Source organism: Gorilla gorilla, chromosome 5, assembly GCF_029281585.2.
Source record: "Gorilla gorilla gorilla isolate KB3781 chromosome 5, NHGRI_mGorGor1-v2.1_pri, whole genome shotgun sequence".
In the NCBI taxonomy this organism is placed as follows: Eukaryota; Metazoa; Chordata; class Mammalia; order Primates; family Hominidae; genus Gorilla; species Gorilla gorilla.
In genome coordinates, this window is record NC_073229.2 from 51,397,158 (window position 1) to 51,415,486 (window position 18,329).

The window sequence follows — 18,329 nt, forward strand, 5'->3', positions numbered from 1 at the left end:
TGAGACCTCAGGCTGCCTTCTGCACTCAGAGTGCAGCACTCTGGGTGCAGCACCAAGAGCTGGGGCAGGGGTCCAAGGGGTCCTGGAGTCCAGGGTGACTGTGTGTGTGTGTGTTTGTGTGCATGTGTGGGGTACTGGGGTATGTCTCCCTCTAGGAGCAGCTTCTGAACCCACCCTTCACTTCTGTGTGTGTCTGCGCAGCACGCGGCACAGATGGAGCAGAAGCAAAACGACACGGAGAACAAGAAGGTGCACGGGGATGTCGTGAAGTATGGCAGTGTGATCCAGGTGAGGCTGGCCTGCCTCTCTCCCGCCTGCCCCTCTCCCTGCCTAAGAGGCTGGGCTGGTGCCGGGTGAGGGCTGCCAGCAGGCATTGCCCTCTGTGCATGTGTGTCCCCGGGTGAATGAGTGGCCCTGGGGCCACCTGTGTGGCTGTGCGTCTGACTGTGTGTGTGTCTGTTGCTGTGTGGCCTGAGTAGCTGTGCCATGGGTGTGTTTACAGCATGGTGGCCATCAGCATGGAATCTGGAGCCACGTTGTCTGGATTCAAATCTTGGCTCTGCCACTCCTAATGGTGTAACTTGGGCAAGTTACCTAACGTCACCTGGCGCCTTGGTTTCCCCATCTGTGAAATCAGGCAGTAATAGTACTTCCCTCTTGGATCGTTGTAGGTTACTTGAGCTAATCTATGTAAAGTATTTAGAACAGCTTCTTTCTTGTGATCACCAGGGTGTCCATGGGGGTGTGCCTGTTGTGTGCACATTTGTGTGTGATTGTGGTTGTGAATGTGGGTGTCAGCCTGTATGTTTGTGACAGGTGTCTGACACTATGTGTGCAGCCAGAATGTGACCAAGGGTCTAAGGGATCCCCCCATATCCCCTCCCTAATGGGCCGACTCCTGGGGCCCGGTGACCTTCCCGCACCCCACCTGACCCCCAGCTCCTGCACATGAAGAGCAACAAGTACCTGACAGTGAACAAGCGGCTTCCGGCCTTGCTGGAGAAGAACGCCATGCGGGTGACTCTGGATGCCACAGGCAACGAGGGTTCCTGGCTCTTCATCCAGCCCTTCTGGAAGCTGCGGAGCAACGGAGACAACGTGAGGGCAGGGCCGGGGTTGGAGGGGCCTGGTGGAACTCCCGAGGGGCTTCTGTAGGGTCTTCGGTGTGGGGACTGGATAAGGTCATGCCCATTTCTTAGAAGGGCAGACTGAGACCAAAGGGAGGCCTGGAGGTGTGATGACAAGAGGGCCCTGCCCTTCCCACCTAACCTGTCCCGCCTGTCTGCTCAGGTGGTCGTGGGGGACAAGGTGATCCTGAATCCTGTCAATGCCGGGCAGCCTCTGCATGCCAGCAATTACGAGCTCAGCGACAACGCCGGCTGCAAGGAGGTGAGGGGGTGGGGGGTCAGCCATGCAGTGCAGGGACGTCCACACACCCCTGGTGGTGTAGATACCCCGCTCCCCGCCATGGTCTCTGCCTCCAGCCCCATCTGGCCTGCTGGACAAGCTGGGCCTCACGGCTTCTGCATCCATTTCCCAACGCTGCCCTCATTCTCCACCCCACAGGCTGGTGGCCCCATGGTAGCCAGGCTGGGGTCTGGGGACCCTGGCTAGGAGAAGACACCCTGTCCTTGTGCTGTAATGGTGGCTGGGCTGCTTCTTCCCTTCAGCCCTGCTCTGGGCCCTCAGTGGCTGGGGTCCACCTGGCATCACGGGTCTTGTCACCCTTCCGCAGGTCAACTCTGTGAACTGCAACACCAGCTGGAAGATCAACCTGTTTATGCAGTTTCGGGACCACCTGGAGGAGGTGTTGAAAGGGGTAAGGACTGGGAACACCTGCCCTGCCCAGCTGGCCACCTAGCCCTCCCCACCAGGGCCCTCTTCCTGCCTTCTCCACCCGCCAGGCCTCAGGCCCTTACCCTCTCCCCAGCTTTGCACCCCCCAGCCTCCCTCCACCTCCACAGGACCCCACCCACATGGCCCTACCAGGGCTGCCGCTTCTCTCGTCTCTGGCCACAGCTCCCTTCTCCATTCTCCCTGGGTCCTGCCTGGTCTTTGTTTTCTCTCTTGTTTAAGGGAGTGTCAGTGGACTGGGGGTCTCCATCCCCCCCCAACCCAGAGCCTTTGAGCACCTTCCTCTGCCCAACTCCTGCTGCCTGGATCCACGCCAGGCCCCCGCCCCTTGCCCTGTGCCCTCATTGGCAAGGGAGTGAGGCTGCCCTGTCTGCTGAGTTAGGGGTCACCACCTGTCTCCTTCCTGGTCCCAGACATGCTGGTGTGGGCTCTGGGAGAGAAGGGAGGCCTGGGAAATACTGCAGTGAAGACTTCGGGAGGATCCAGGACTGAGGGCAGAGGGAGCTGTCTGGGGCCACCGGAGAGACCATTCAAGAAACCCTGAACAGCAGATGTGGGCGAGAGAGGAGAGTTCAGATGTCTCTTGGGTGGGGCTGCAAGGGGTGGAACCAGCAGATGGTGTGTAGACGGTCTTGAGGGAGAGCAGATTTGTAGAGTGTGAGGCTGTCCAGCTAGGGGAGCAGGCAGGAACATCGGCTGTGAAACCTGTTAGAGGGACAGGTGACAGGCCCGAGAGCAGCCACCTAAGGAGGCTTAGGTGCTCCTCCCTGCTCGGAAGCTGCAATGGCTCCCTTTGCCCTCCTCCCCGCGCTGAGCTGCTCTGTTAGACTCTCCTGCCCTGCTCAGGCTGCCTCAGTCCCCCACCCTCCTCATCCTTCTTACCTCCTGGGCTGCTTCCCGTCTACCCATGCCCTGCCCCAATGCCTTCTCCCTCCCTCCCTCCCTTAAATCTGCACATCATCCACACATTAATCAAGGTGCAGCCATGCACTACCCCTCCTGGAAGCCTTCCCTAATGTTCCAGCCCCGAATCTGTGCAGCACTTAGGAAATGAAGCATCTTGGCTGGGCGGGGTGGCTCATGCCTGTAATCCCAGCACTTTGGGAGGCCGAGGCGGGTGGATCACTTGAGGTCAGGAGCTCAAGACCAGCCTGGCCAACATGGAGAAAGCCCTTCTCTACTAAAAATACAAAAATTAGCCAGGCGTGGCAGTGGGCACCTCTAGTCCCAGCTACTCAGGAGGCTGAGGCAGGAGAATCGCTTGAGCCTGGGAGGTGGAGGTTGCAGTAAGCCAAGATTGCACCACACTGCACTCCAGCCTGGGTGACAGAGCGAGACTCCTTCTCAAAAAAACAAACAAGCAAACAAACAAACAAATAAATAAAATGAAGCATCACTTGGGCCTCACTCTGTGGTCTACATAGAATTATTTCTGGGGAATCCGTCATGGCTCCGTGGTTCCAAGGCAGCTCAGAAGCAAGGCTTTCTGGTGCTAAGTCCACTGCTTTTTTGCCCCTGCCCTGCGCTGCTGGGGCACAGAAGTCACTAGGTTCTGCCATAGTAACTGACCCAATCTTTATATCGTCATTCATTCATGCATTCTTGCATTCACTGCTGCATTCACTCTGCAGGTGTTCACTGAATGCTTTGTGTCTAGTGTGTGTTCAGTGGAGGGAAGACAGAAAGTGCCGTTAGTGATGATAGCAAGAGTGGCAGCCATGCATTGTGTGCCTGCTGGGCGGCAGGCTCAGCGGGAGGAAGGTGATGGAATGATTAAGGTGTAGGCCGTGGAACTGGGCCAAAGATTCATGTCCCATTTGCCATTAGTTGCATGACCCTCGGCAGGATACTTACCTTCTCTATGCCTGAGTTTCTCCACCCATAAAATGGTGCTAATGATGTATTTACCCAGAGGGTTGATGTGAGGATCAGGTGAGAAAGCTTACAAGTGCTTGCACAGTGGCTGGCACGCGGTAAGTGTGCAGTGTGACTTCATCACGCATATTATATTCCTCACAATTTCTGCAAGGAGGTCATAGTATTCCCATTTTACAGAAGAGGCAACTGAGGCTCAGACATGTTAAGGAACTTATCTGAGGTCACACAGCTTTTAAGAGCAGAGACAGAGGCCGGGCACAGTGGCTTACACCTGTAATCCTAGCACTTTGGGAAGCTGAGGTGGGTGAATTGCCTGAGCTCAGGAGTTTGAGGCCAGTCTGGGCAACATGGTGAAACCCCGTCTCTACTAAAAATAAAAAAATTAGCCGGGCGTGGTGGCAGGCACCTGTGGTCCCAGCTACACAGGAGGCAGAGGCATGAGAATCACTTGAACCCAGGAGGCGAAGGTTGCAGTGAGCCGAGATCGTGCCATGCACTCCATCCTGGGCGACAGAGTGACTGTCTCTGAAAAAAAAAAAAAAAAAAAGAAGAAGACAGGATCCAAACGTGGTATCTGTGTCCAAAGCTATGGAGATGCCCTCCATGCTGCCCCCATCCAACAGGGGAGCAAAAGAAGTGGGCATGACCTACCAATATTTAGGCAGAAAGGACCCTGAGAGAGGGGCAGCCATGGCCCTGGGGACACTGAGGGGGTAAGGTCCCCCTCGTTCATGGAGGGGGTGACTGGAGATGGGCCGTTAGAGGTTAGGCAGGGTGTCTAGAGGTACAGATAGGGAGAGAGGTGGTCCAGGGTGGGTTTGAACATGGGAAGGCCTGGGAGAGCTCTGGATTTGGGGTCTGGGATGCGGGCTGAGGGCAGAGTGCCTGGGCTTTGGCTGTTCTCTAGGGGGCTCAGCTTGCATCCCCCTCTATGTGTGCTGGCTCTGGAAGAGGGGCCCTGCCAGCAGCCAACCCTGTCCGAGGCAGGTGGGGCTGGGCCCTGGGTAGGTCCTTGAGCCTGGAGGGGCCGCAGCCATCCTGAGCCACACCCCGCTGCCTGCAGGGAGACGTGGTGCGGCTGTTCCATGCAGAGCAGGAGAAGTTCCTGACGTGTGACGAGTACAAGGGCAAGCTGCAGGTGTTCCTGCGAACCACACTGCGCCAGTCTGCCACCTCGGCCACCAGCTCCAATGCTCTCTGGGAGGTGGAGGTCAGAAGAGCCCTGCTTCTGGCACCCCGGACTCAGCCTTGGATGCCACCCCTCCCTCTTCCCCACCATCCTGGAGGGTGGGATATTGACCCCTACCTCCCTCTGAGTCCCTCCAGAGTCAAAAGGCCAGGGAGGGTCCAGAACCCACCCACCCAGAGATCTCCAGGCCTCCCTGGGGTCTGACTCCCTCCCCATGCCTGTCCAGTCTCTCCTTCCTGCCTCACACCTGCGTGCCCCTAGGTGGTCCACCACGACCCCTGCCGTGGAGGAGCTGGGCACTGGAATGGCCTGTACCGCTTCAAGCACCTGGCTACAGGCAACTACCTGGCTGCTGAGGTGAGCGGGAGGTAGAGGGCATCCTGGGGCTCGTGTGCATGTACACGTGGGTGTGCGGGAGCATGTGTGCACATACTTGCATATGTGGCACATGTGCCTATGGACCCTGACTTCTCTGCACTCATGCATTTATCCAATATTATCAAATAAAGGCATGACTGTAAAGAAGCCTAATAAATATCACTGTGCTCCTACTATGTGCCAGGCACCATTCTAGGCACAGGGGATACAGAGTGGGCAAAATTTCCCGTCTGTCTGTAATGCGCACACTTGTGTGTGTTGGAGCATTGGTGTGTATGTGTGTATGTTCATTTGTGGTTCTATGGAGAGGGGCCATGAAGGGCTCCCCTGGAATGATATGGGCACCCCTGGGAGGGTTGCAGCCTGCCTGCCCAAACCCAGAGCCCTATGTAGGTGACCATGTTTTTGCAGTGGGTCGTGTGGGTGTAGTTTGGTGTCCAGTAGCTCCCCCACATCTTGTATCTCTGTCCAGGAGAACCCCAGTTACAAAGGTGATGCCTCAGATCCCAAGGCAGCAGGAATGGTGAGGAGCAAAGCAGGTCTCCAGCGAGACCATGGGCCTGCCCTGGGGGTAGGCGGGGGCAGGGGAGGCCGTGAAAACCTGGGAGGTGGGCTGGAGGGAGACAGATGGGATCCCAGGTGGGATCCCAGGTGCTTCATGGGCTTGAGAGGAGGGAGGGCCTTCTACCTGATTTGGGGTCCTCATCCAGGGGGCACAGGGCCGCACAGGCCGCAGGAATGCTGGGGAGAAGATCAAGTACCGCCTGGTGGCTGTGCCTCATGGCAATGACATCGCCTCTCTCTTTGAGCTGGACCCCACCACCTTGCAGAAAACCGACTCTTTCGTGCCCCGGTGGGTATGCGCCATGTGCCTGGGGGTTGGCTGGTGGTGCTCAGGGTGGGCCCTCCTGTCTCTGGGACTCTCTGGATCCTCCACTCCTCCGCCCTCCTGAGGTCCTTTAGCCTCTGGGGTCTCTGTAGGTCCCATCCCTCTGGGGATCTAGCTCTGAGTCTGTCAGCGGCTGACCACCATTGCATGCCTGCCTGGTGCCTGGCGCCTGCCCCAGTTGGTCTGGGTGCTCAAGCACAGGCTGCATGGCAGTTTGTCTAGGACACCAGCAGCACGGGGAACCCAAACACTGGATGGGGAGGCCAGACTCTCTGGCCTTTGAGGTCCTGCCAACCCCGAGATTCTAGGACGGAACATCAAGAAACTTCTCAAGTGTCAGTCCAGGCTTTGGCGTGTCCTTAGCTGTATGACCTCAGGCTGTTACTCACTCTGCCTCCGTCATTTTAGTGGGAACGTCAAGTTTCCCGGTCAACAGGGCTAATGGGAGAGTTAATTGAGTCACTACATAGGCCCACAGTCCCTTCCCTGAAACTCTTGGGGGTAGATGGATTTGGTATTCAGATTGTTTTTCATTTTAGAAAGGTAAACTTGCATTTTGTAATCATAGACATTGAGTATTTTTGTGTAATGCATGTGTTTCTATGAAATGTGTGCATCTTGACATTCAATGGGATAAATAGTTAAATAGCCTCATTTGTCCAAATGAATTTTGGTCCCAAGTGTACAAACAAGCTTTGGTTTTGGAAGCACGGACAAGGCTGCCCGTGTCAGTGCAATGGTCAGGACGGGGCCTGGGCACAGGGCTAGCTCTGGCTGTTCTTATCTGGCTTCAGCCTCCTCATCTGGAGGGGCACCAGTGGCTGCTGTCCCACAGCTGTTGAGGGTGTGGAGTAGGGTGGCAGCTGTGGCAGTGTTGGGGAGGTAGGCCAGCAGGCAGCATGACGTGCTCTGTGGTGCACTCTCCGAGTCCTTTCCCTCTCACCCACCTGCAGGAACTCGTACGTCCGGCTGCGGCACCTCTGCACCAACACGTGGATTCAGAGCACCAATGTGCCCATTGACATCGAGGAGGAGCGGCCCATCCGGCTCATGGTGCGTGTCCCTAGGGGTGGGGGTGGGGCTGGGGCCAGGGCCAGAGCTTGTTCTCAGGTGCCCTGCTGACCCCTGTCTCTGCAGCTGGGCACCTGCCCCACCAAGGAGGACAAGGAGGCCTTTGCCATCGTGTCAGTGCCCGTGTCTGAGATCCGAGACCTGGACTTTGCCAATGACGCCAGCTCCATGCTGGCCAGTGCCGTGGAGAAACTCAACGAGGGCTTCATCAGCCAGAATGACCGCAGGTGGGCTGCAGTGGCACAGGGGTTTTCTGAGTGATCTTGCCCTCCCAGGGCCTGCATTTCATGAAGAAAGGAGTCATGAAGCAGAAGCTGGGCAAATTGGGGAGAGAGTAGGGGACTGGCCCCTGTGGGGCCCTGGCTGAGCCTGGGACCTTGGAGTTGGGTGCCTCACGGCTTAGGTACTCCCAGAACTAACCCTGTGATGGAGCTGGTTACTGTGTTGAGCCTGGTCTCAAGGCCAGTTATGATGGGTCTGAGGCTCAGAGAGGTTATGAGACTTGCTCGGGGTCACAGTTAGTAAGTGGCAGAGTCAGGATGCAAATGCAGCCCCCTTCACACCAGACTCCCCGCCTTGTGCCCTGTACTTCCTTTCCAGGTTGGGATATTCTGAGATTCTGTGTCTTGGGGCCACTTTGGAATCCAGGGTGGGTGGGGCTGGGCGTGTTTGGAGAGCATTTCAGGGGAAAGCCGGGAAGAGGAATTGTAGGCTGAGGATGGGTTTTGTGCTTTGGGGGCCGCTGAGTGAACTCATGAAAGCCATGTTTTGGGAGGGACTGGCTCCCCAAGAGGGACACCTGCTGGGTGGGCATCTCACACTCATCATCCCCGGGTCCCCTCACCCAGGTTTGTCATCCAGCTGCTGGAAGACCTGGTGTTCTTTGTCAGCGATGTCCCCAACAATGGGCAGAATGTCCTGGACATCATGGTCACTAAGCCCAACCGGGAACGGCAGAAGCTGATGAGGGAGCAGAACATCCTCAAACAGGTGCGTGTGCACCCATGAGGGGACGCGGAGGGGCCGGGTGCCCTGGAGAGGGATGCCTTCAACTGCAGGCTCATCCCCCACTTTAACAAAAATCAGTATATATGGGGCACGACCACGTGCCAGGGACTTCCCTAAGTACCCCACGTGTGTTGACGAATTTGATCCTCACTGCCTGGAGGAGGCGCCATGATTCTTACCCCGTTTTACTGGTGAGGAAGCTGAAACACAGGCCAGAGTCGCTGTCCCAGGGCTCACAGCTAGGAAGCGGCAGCCAGGATTTGAGCTTGGGATGTCGGGTCCAGAGCTGTGCTTCAAAAAAATTTTTTTAAATTTTTTTATTATGAGAATCGTCAAATATTGAGAAAGTATTGGAAGAATAGTACAGGGAACAAGGTGCCTCACTGTTTTGCTGCCTTGGCTTTATGTAGCTCGGTTCACACATCCGTCTTTCCGTCCACACATTGCAAAATAGGCAGCATTTTACACCCAAAAGTTTCAGCAGGCATCCCTAACAATAGGGACATTGCCTTATATAACCATAGTACATGATCACACCTAAGAAAATTACAACAATACCAAATCCGTATCACATTTCTCTAATGTTCCCAGAATGTCTTTATAAAGCTTGTTTGTTTTTTTTTTAGAAACGAGGATCCAATTAAGGTTTTTTCATTCCATTCTGTTGCTCTGTCACTTTGGTCTCTGTTTCAGAACAATTCTTCACCTCTCCACCCAGCCCCAGCCTTTAAAACATTTTTGTAATTATGTAACATTTTACTTTGACAAGGCAGGCCTGTGTCTCATCTCTTAAGCTCTGGCCACAGTGGTCCGGCCTGCCTTTTCTCTTAGCCTTAGACCCTGAGCTGCCGAGACCCTCTGCTCTTCCCCCAGGCCCCAGATCTGAGCTGGGATTAGAATCCGCATCAGGGAGGGATAGGCTGGGGTCAGCTTCGGGATTCCAACAAGGAGTAGGGAGAGCTGGGGCTGGAACTGGGGCTGAGGATGGCTGGGCTGGGGTTGTGGTCCAGCTTAGAATCAGCTCGAAGCTGATGTCCGGGCTGGCTTTAGGGCAGAGTCAGTTGGGGCTCAGGGATGACTCCTGGGATGACTTAGGGGTACAGACAGGTGTTGGGGAATCAGTCCTCACCCTCTGTCTTCCCCCAGATCTTTGGCATTCTGAAGGCCCCGTTCCGTGAGAAGGGGGGTGAAGGTCCCCTGGTGCGGCTGGAGGAGCTGTCAGACCAGAAGAACGCCCCCTACCAGCACATGTTCCGCCTGTGCTACCGCGTGCTGCGGCATTCCCAGGAGGACTACCGCAAGAACCAGGTGCGCCGCTGCCCCGCTGGCCCACTCGCTGGCTGCGCGTTCCTTCCTCAGCAAGCGATTTCCTCAGGCGCATGTGCTGTGCCAGGCACTGTTTTGGAGCCTAGCGTCCGGTAGGGCACCAGACAGCAGGGCCGGGTTCATGGGAATGGGACCTGGCCTGGTGCTCACAAGGGCCTTGCACTGGGTTAGATGCTCTGCTGCTGAGCAAGGGTCCTGCTCTTTCATTCTGCACTGGGCCCTACAAGTTATGTAGCCAATCCTTCCACACAAACAAGGTCCCTGCCCTCGTGGAGGTTTCGCTCTGGTGGGAAACAGCCCACAAGCTAAATAACTATGTAATGTAAGCCACTCTTCTGTCCAGCGATGCTTCCTTTCCTGGACCTCCGCCTTTCTAGGGTATTGGGTCCTTACCTTGGGGTTTGGGGGCAGCGTTCCAGAGCAGAGCTGGGCCCTTGGCCCCCCTGTGACTCTCTGTGACCCCCAGCCTGTCTGCCCCCCAGGAGCACATTGCCAAGCAGTTTGGGATGATGCAGTCCCAGATTGGCTACGACATCCTGGCCGAGGACACCATCACTGCCCTGCTGCACAACAACCGCAAGCTCCTGGAAAAGCACATCACCAAGACCGAGGTGGAGACCTTCGTCAGCCTTGTGCGCAAGAACCGGGAGCCCAGGTGGGCCCGAACCCCCTCCCCGGCCGGCGCCTGCCCCTCCCTCCTCCCTTGCCTGGGTAGAAACTCTGCTGGTTGTGTGAACTATTCCTGCACCTGTTGGTAACTGCCACCCCGAATAGCACTGGGTGGCTCAGCACTGGGAGGCCCTAGCCTCCCTAGCCCTTCTCTGGGATCCCCCAAAATTTGGCCCACTCTGGCAACAATGGGAATGACTCCTTGTACCACTAGAGGCCCCCAAGACCTTCTCCAGTGACAAAGTCAGAACCTGTATTGAACCAGTTGTTATATATTTTGAATATCACCTCGGCCCTTGCGCCTCCTCACCCTGTCCGCCTGAACCCCCATCTAGCCTTCCCGGACCCCAGGGTGATGCCCTGGGGCTTTCCCTCCTTGGGGAGCTGGGAGTCCATCCCACCCATCTCTAAGCCTTGGGAGGGAGCTAGTTCCAGGGTGGCAGTGCTGCCAGCTAGGGAAGGGGAAGGGTGGGCTCCGTCCTTAGAGGGACCAGCCTCTGAGACCCTCTTCCCACCGCTGGCTGTCACCACCCCAGGTTCCTGGACTACCTCTCTGACCTGTGTGTGTCCAACCACATCGCCATCCCCGTCACCCAAGAGCTCATCTGCAAGTGTGTGCTGGACCCCAAGAACAGTGACATTCTCATCCGGACCGAGTGAGCCCTGTGCCCCCTGCCCACACTTGGGCTCCATGCTGCTGACCCCCAGCTGTCTTAGAGCTTAGGCCCTGTCTGCGTTCAGGCTGGAACTGGCACCCTTGCTCTCTGCAGCTGTGAACTCTGTGCCTGTTATGTGCCCCGCTGTGTGCCTGGCACTGTGGGGGAGTGGGGAAGGGGCACAGAAAAGAATGAGCCACGGACCCTGCCCTTGAGATGCATATGGTCTCTCTGGGTCCCCGTGGTGGCTGGCACTGTGTGGCCGGGTGTGCTCAGGGAGGGGTCCAGGCGTAGTGCCCTGGACCTGGCTCCCTGTGACAGGTTGCTGGTGGTCTGCAGGCTTCGGCCCGTGAAGGAGATGGCCCAATCCCACGAGTACCTGAGCATCGAGTACTCAGAAGAGGAAGTGTGGCTCACGTGGACTGACAAGAATAACGAGCATCATGAGAAGAGTGTGAGGCAGCTGGCCCAGGAGGCGCGGGCCGGCAACGCCCACGACGAGAATGTGCTCAGCTACTACAGGTGCCCCGCCCCAGCTCCTCCCCTCCCTCTTCCTGTGCCTTTGGGCCTTCTCAGTAGGCCGTCAGTCAATCCCTGCTGAGGATGAGCTCTGACAGCCTCAGGTGGGGCTCCTGCCTCCTCAGAAGCGGAGTCCCTGCTGTCACTCCCCTGCCACGCAGCCTCATTCCAGGAAGGCTGAGTGAAGAGGACTGTGTGCCCCGAATAGCACTGGGTGGCTTGGCACAGGAACCAGGCTTCAAAGAAACCCAGACTGTTTCCAAACATGTATATTATTAAAATAATCTCACCAAATTAGCTGGCCATGGTGGCGCACACCTGTAGTCCCAGCTACTTGGCAGGCTGAGGCATGGGAATCGCTTGAACCTGGGAGGCGGAAGTTGCAGTGAGCCAAGATCGCACTACTGCACTCCAGCCTGGGTTACAGAGAAAGACTCTGTCTCAAAAAAAAAAATCATAATAATAATAATCTCTTTAGACGCCCTTCTTACAATGCTTGCCACATAGTGGGCACTTTTTTATGCACTTGTCCTGATCCTTCATTTGAGCCACATGACAACCCTTGTTGTAGCTACTATAGTTACTCCCGTTGTAAAGCTGGGGAAACAGTGGCAGAGAGAGGTAAAGGAACTTGCCCAAGGTTACACAGCCATCAGTAGAGAGCCAGGGCCCACACCCAGGCTATCTGGCTCCAGAGCCCCCAGGAAGTCATGTCTGTGAGGAGGAGGCAGAGGGCCTGGTATTGCCAGGGCAGCACAGAGCTTCCTACGTTCCTCATTTTGCTATCCCCTCTATCAAGGTTGCACCCCTTTCACCACCTACCCACCTCCCCCTCCTCTCTCTCCCATCTTGCCCTCACCCTCCCTGGCCAAGGCTGGCTCTTCTCATCTCACTGCCCTCCCCTGTCTCCCACCCTTTCCCTCATCTTTCAGACGTCCCTCTTCCCATGAAGACCTGTCCTGGCTGAGCCTTAGCCAGGAGGGGGAGAATTGCAAGTACTGGTTATCACAGACAGGTTTTCCGTTCACCTTTCTAACTCAGAATTGCAGCTGGCGCATCTTTAACCTAATCCCTTTGCCACTTTACTGAGTCCTCACCAAGTCTAGTGCCCAGTGCCAGCAGCCTCCCAGCTGCCATCTGCCGTGTCCTCACAGTCCTCCCTGTCCTGCAGGTACCAGCTGAAGCTCTTTGCCCGCATGTGCTTGGACCGCCAGTACTTGGCCATCGATGAGATCTCCCAGCAGCTGGGCGTGGACCTGATTTTCCTGTGCATGGCAGACGAGATGCTGCCCTTTGACCTGCGCGCCTCCTTCTGCCACCTGATGCTGCACGTGCACGTGGACCGTGACCCCCAGGAGCTGGTCACGCCGGTCAAGTTTGCCCGTCTCTGGACTGAGATCCCCACAGCCATCACTATCAAGGAGTGAGAGGGGTGGAGGCAGGGTGGGTGGGGCAGGGGCAGAGGCTGGAGTGGGTGTATCTCAGGGACCTTCATGCCTCATGGCCTCCACCCTCAGCTATGATTCCAACCTCAACGCGTCCCGAGATGACAAGAAGAACAAGTTTGCCAACACCATGGAGTTCGTGGAGGACTACCTCAACAATGTGGTCAGCGAGGCCGTGCCCTTTGCCAACGAGGAGAAGAACAAGCTCACTTTTGAGGTGGCTGGGGGAGTGCCCAGGGGCTGGGGGTCCGTGGGGCTCTGGTTGGCCCCACACTGGCCTCAGTCTTCACCCAGGAGTCGGCTGTGGGATCCATGACCCCACTTCCTTCTGTGTCCCCAGCCAGTGCAGGGGGACCGCATAGAAGGCTGGGATTCTCCAAGAGGCAGGCTCCTGTTCTAATGCCTGGGAAAGGGCTGCCTCTCCCTGCTCCGCTCTCCCTCCTGGGAACCCCGCCCTCATGACGCCCCTTTCGCCCTGGTTTCCCCAGTCCCGGCCTGCCCTCCACGAAGCCCCGCCCCTGCGCGCCGGCCCCTCCCACCTCACCTCGGCCACGCCCCCTTCGCAGGTGGTCAGCCTGGCGCACAATCTCATCTACTTCGGCTTCTACAGCTTCAGCGAGCTGCTGCGGCTCACTCGCACACTGCTGGGCATCATCGACTGTGTGCAGGGGCCCCCGGCCATGCTGCAGGCCTATGAGGACCCCGGTGGTGAGGCCTTTGCCCGGCTCGGGCCACCCTGGCGGTCCTCAGCCTCCTCCTAGCACAGGAAGTTCCCTCAGATCAACACCTTCCCCAGTCCCGCATTCCCCCCACCCAACCTGGCTCTGCCTCAAGGGGATATCTTGGGCCCAAGCCCCTCCCACCTCAGCAGGACCAGAGGGGTCCCTGCCCGGACTCCCTGGAGACCCCGGGTCTGTGGGAGTTGCCTTCCAACCCTGCTTGGTCTTGAGGGGAGATAGTGAGGGAGGAGCGAGACAGCTCTGTCATCGTGTGTGTGAGGAGGAGGGAGGCACAGCCTGTCTGAGGGTTGAGCGGCAGCCCTGCCCTCCCAGGCACTCCCAGGCTGCATAAAGTCATCTAAACAAAAGGTGCCTAGAGCCTGGCACTGGTTTTCGGGGCTGTCCTCCCCGCAGTGTCCTCTCAGCCCCCAGGCTGTGTAGCTGCTCTCATGGTTTCCTACAGACAATTCTCAGTCATCTCCCCACACAGCTCACCTTTGCCCTGACACGTCCTTCTTTTCCCAGATTTGCTTAAAGCTCATGTCCTCCAGGAAGCCTTCCTGGGTTAGCCCTGTCCCTTCCTTAGCAAGGCTTTGCCCTGAAGCTGACATAAACAGATTATGCATCCTTTGCCTCCCTCATCAGACCAGGGACCCCTGCGTACACCCTCTATAACCTCCTTGGCAACCTCCTCTGCTTCCCCCTCCACAGGCAAGAATGTGCGGCAGTCCATCCAGGGCGTGGGGCACATGATGTCCACCATGGTGCTGAGCCGCAAGCAGTCCGTCTTCAGTGCCCCCAGCCTGTCTGCTGGGGCCAGTGCTGCTGAGCCGCTGGACAGAAGCAAGTTTGAGGAGAATGAGGACATTGTGGTGATGGAGACCAAGCTGAAGATCCTGGAAATCCTTCAGGTGCCTGGGCCAGGACCGTGTGGGAGGTGTTGGGTATAGGGGGAGGGTAATGGGGCGGGTACAGGGAGGCTGGGCAGGGCGAATCCCTTCAGATCTCAGTATTTAGTACTGGAAGTCTCCATCGTGATTGGCTGTCAGGCCCAGCGGTTCCCACAGTGTGGTTCTTGGGCCAGCCTCAACTGGGAGCTTGTTAGAAGTGCACATTCTCGGTTGTGCACAGTGACTCACGCCTGTAATCCCAGTGCTTTGGGAGGCCAAGGTGGGAGGACTGCTTGAGCTCAGAGTTCAAGACCTGCCTGGGTGAGACCCCGTCTCTATGAAAAAAAATAGTAATAATGATAAATAAATAAAAAGAAAAACAGAAATGCACATTCTCCAGCCCCACCCTAGACCTACTGAGTCAGGAACACTGGAGAGGGGCCCTGTGGGCTGTGTTGTGACAAACCCTCCAGGTGATTCTGAGGTGCACTGAAGTCTAATTCAATTCTCCCATTTTACAGATGGGGAAAGTAAAAGCGGGGAGGTAAAAGCGGGGAGGGGACTTTCCCAAGGTCACAGGGATTTTGAAGCAGAGCTAGAGATTTAAGAACCTATTTCTTGGCAAGGTGGATGCAGTCATCCCTGTTGTGGTCTCATCTGAGACTCCCCAGCCACACCCCAGGAAGGGGCTCATCCCCGAGGAGGGATGAGGATGCTTGCTTTTGCCTTGCTGTCACCGGAGGGCAGGAAGGGTAGCGCAGTGACCTCCGTGGGGGACCTCTGGTGGTCAGAGTGGAGGGAGCTTCTGACTCATTCTGAGGGCTGGGCCTTCCATGTCTGCATCCTGGGGCTTGGCCAAAGGCTCAGTGCCCCATGAGACTGTGTGACCCACCCATGTCTGCAAGCCCTGCATCCTCACGTCTGCCCCACAGTAGCCTCTCCTCCTCCCTCACAGGCCTCAGTTTCCCCTCCCGTGAGTATCCAGGGTCTGTTTGGCTGAGCAGGATAGGAGGACAAGAGTCAGTTTTTGGACCTAGGGGCTTCATTCCCCTTCCTGTCAGTGTCTAGCCTGGGAAAGAGGGACTGAGTGGGCCGGGCGCAGGGGTGCTCGCTGCCTCATGCTGAGAGGAGGCCCTCATACTCCATCACTGGGGCAGGAGCTGGGGAGGGGGCACCCTGGGCCTGGGGAGAGGGGTCTTGTTTTTTTTGCTGTGACATCCTGGAGCATCCCAAATGACTGTGCTGAGGACCCCGCTGCCCCAAGTGCTAGAGCCTATTTGGGGGCCCCCTGCCCCCTGCCCCTCATAAAGTAGGAAGGGCCTTCTGACCTCAGATCAGTCCTCACCCCATCCTCACCTGACCTTTCCCCATTCTTTCCTCTCTTCTCCAGTTCATCCTCAATGTCCGCCTGGATTACCGCATATCCTACCTGCTGTCTGTCTTCAAGAAGGAGTTTGTGGAGGTGTTTCCCATGCAGGACAGCGGGGCTGATGGCACAGCCCCTGCCTTCGACTCTACCAGTAAGCCCCTGCCCTGCCTTCAGGCTGAGGCTGTGCGACTCCCAGGGATACACAGCAGTAGGGTGGAGCCAGCTCCTCAGCCCTGCTCCTTTTTCTAGTCTGCAAAGGCCTTTCCTTTCCATTGTCTCATTTAATTGCCTCAGTGAGGGGGAAGGGCAGGGATCCTTCCCTTCATTTTCCAAATGGGGAAACTGAGGCTCACAGAACAGCAGGGACTTGCTCGAGGTGACAGCCAGTCAGAGGCTGAGCCAGACCGGGATCTGGTCTCCTGATTCCCAGCCTGGATCTCTGCCCCCTTTGTACTGCCCTGCAGGGGAGTAGGGGGCTGTGGCTCCTCCCCTACTTGGTTCCTTCCCAGAAAGGGGCAGGCAGAGCAGCTGCTGTGCAGCCAGTGCAGGGAAGAGGGTGGTTTGAGTGTCTCCCTGTGCTCCCCTCTTTCCTGGGCTGGGCCTACAACCTGCTTCCATCTGCCCCTCTCCCCACAGCTGCCAACATGAACCTGGATCGCATCGGGGAGCAGGCAGAGGCCATGTTTGGAGTGGGGTGAGGCCAGGGTTGAGCTGCAGGGGTGTGTGGGGTTGGGAGGCTCGACACCCCCTCTTGGGCTGGTCTGGGTTCCTGGGCTGGGGACTGGCTCTTCCTCTCTGCCATTCCCTCTGCAGACCCTCACCGGGCTTTGTGCTCAGCCCCTCCCCTGCCTCCCCAGTCCCAGAGATCTGGGGGGCCCTTTGGTTTCCAGTCATCCCGCCATTCTTCCACCCCTACGCAGGGCAGATGTGCCTCTCTTGTGCACTGGACTTGAATCAGGTAGCTGGACAGCTGGAACAACGTCCCCAGTCCCACAGCAGGGCGGAAGTGTGGGGACATGCATCCCATCCACCCGAAGCCCTGAGGGGCTGGAGGCAGAGGCTCACTGGGGGCTCTTAGCATCTTGGGGCCAGGCTTGTGCCTGGGTCTAGCAGGGCTTATGGACTGCTTTTCAGAATGGTGATTGTAAACTCATAAAATAAAGCACATAACAAGACAAAGGGAACCAGTGGCTTGGAGCGACAGTTATCAAAATATTGGAGAAAACAAATTAGTAGTGACAGTTATATATGTGCCTCTTTACTAATACGTTAAGTAGCGAGCTGCACTGGTGGGTGTAATTAGTACCACTACTTCAAGGCAGCGACGAATATAAACGATATTCTGTGATTTAACAACTCTGAGGTGATGTGAAAACATCTGTTATATTTATTGGTGACAGACTTACAGGTGCCACAAATATTTCCTCATTGAAGGAAATGCTGTATTTTGGTTAGAGGTTGGGAAAAATAAAGATGTAACATTTTCTCCATCTCTGTTCGTGGGCCCAGCTTCTATCCATGAATCCCCCGCATGGTGGCAGTGGGATCTGTGTTAAGAGTCCTTGCTTCTGGCTGGGTGTGGTCGCTCATGCTTGTAATCCCAGCACTTTGGGAGGCCGAGGTGGGCAGATCACTTGAGGTCAGGAGTTCGAGACCAGCCTGGCCAACATGGTGAAACCCTGTCTCTACTAAAAATACAAAAATTAGCCGGGTGTGTTGGCGCACACTGGTAATCCCAGCTACTCAGGAGGCTGAAGCAGGAGAATCATTTGAATCCGGGAGGTGGAGGTTGCAGTGAGCCAAGATCATGCCACTGGCTGTATTCCATCCTGGGTGACACAGCAAGACTCTGTCTCAAAAAAAAAAAAAAAAAAGAGTCCTTGCTTCAGTTGCTTAATCAAGGGGAGTCCCGAGAGATCCCAGGAGACACGGGTCACTCCGGGGATTCAGGGGAGTGGCTGTTAAACTGCTGAGAAAGTGTCAATATTTTAAACACATTTAGACTGGCCCTGCATCTGCTAATTGGGTGGCGGAGAGTGTGCTTGTGCCAGGGCCCCTTACCCGCCACGGACAGCAGGGAGTGTGCCAGTCTCACCCATGCGCCCTGCACCCTTGTGCCCGCAGGAAGACAAGCAGCATGCTGGAGGTGGACGACGAGGGTGGCCGCATGTTCCTGCGCGTGCTCATCCACCTCACCATGCACGACTATGCGCCACTGGTCTCGGGTGCCCTGCAGCTGCTCTTCAAGCACTTCAGCCAGCGCCAGGAGGCCATGCACACCTTCAAGCAGGTGACGGGACTACCTGGCCCTGGCCCTGAGCATGAGGCCTGCACCGGGCACGGGGGGACAGTAAACGATGATTGAGGAACTCACAGCTCAGGGGGTAACTTGGGATGCCCATTTGGGGTTTTCAGCCTTGCTGAGTTCCTAGGTGAAGACTGAGTCTCCTGGCCTGGCTCAGTGCCTGC

General features: G+C 56.7%; 1 protein-coding gene across 3 annotated transcripts in view; it reads left to right on the forward strand.

Moving 5' to 3' along the window:
* ITPR3 (inositol 1,4,5-trisphosphate receptor type 3) overlaps positions 1-18,329 on the forward strand; it is a 77,476-nt gene that overhangs the window by 38,627 nt on the left and 20,520 nt on the right. For all 3 annotated transcript variants that reach the window (XM_055390200.2, XM_063707524.1, XM_063707525.1), the window contains 22 exons: positions 202-288; positions 940-1,098; positions 1,291-1,389; positions 1,736-1,819; positions 4,796-4,942; positions 5,183-5,278; positions 5,772-5,822; positions 6,010-6,152; positions 7,142-7,241; positions 7,326-7,486; positions 8,108-8,249; positions 9,414-9,575; positions 10,076-10,248; positions 10,799-10,918; positions 11,258-11,440; positions 12,609-12,860; positions 12,955-13,099; positions 13,449-13,590; positions 14,313-14,512; positions 15,882-16,011; positions 16,497-16,554; positions 17,985-18,150. In XM_055390200.2, the coding sequence (XP_055246175.1) occupies positions 202-288; positions 940-1,098; positions 1,291-1,389; positions 1,736-1,819; positions 4,796-4,942; positions 5,183-5,278; positions 5,772-5,822; positions 6,010-6,152; positions 7,142-7,241; positions 7,326-7,486; positions 8,108-8,249; positions 9,414-9,575; positions 10,076-10,248; positions 10,799-10,918; positions 11,258-11,440; positions 12,609-12,860; positions 12,955-13,099; positions 13,449-13,590; positions 14,313-14,512; positions 15,882-16,011; positions 16,497-16,554; positions 17,985-18,150 (3,000 nt within the window). The remainder of the gene's footprint in view (positions 1-201; positions 289-939; positions 1,099-1,290; positions 1,390-1,735; positions 1,820-4,795; positions 4,943-5,182; positions 5,279-5,771; positions 5,823-6,009; positions 6,153-7,141; positions 7,242-7,325; positions 7,487-8,107; positions 8,250-9,413; positions 9,576-10,075; positions 10,249-10,798; positions 10,919-11,257; positions 11,441-12,608; positions 12,861-12,954; positions 13,100-13,448; positions 13,591-14,312; positions 14,513-15,881; positions 16,012-16,496; positions 16,555-17,984; positions 18,151-18,329) is intronic.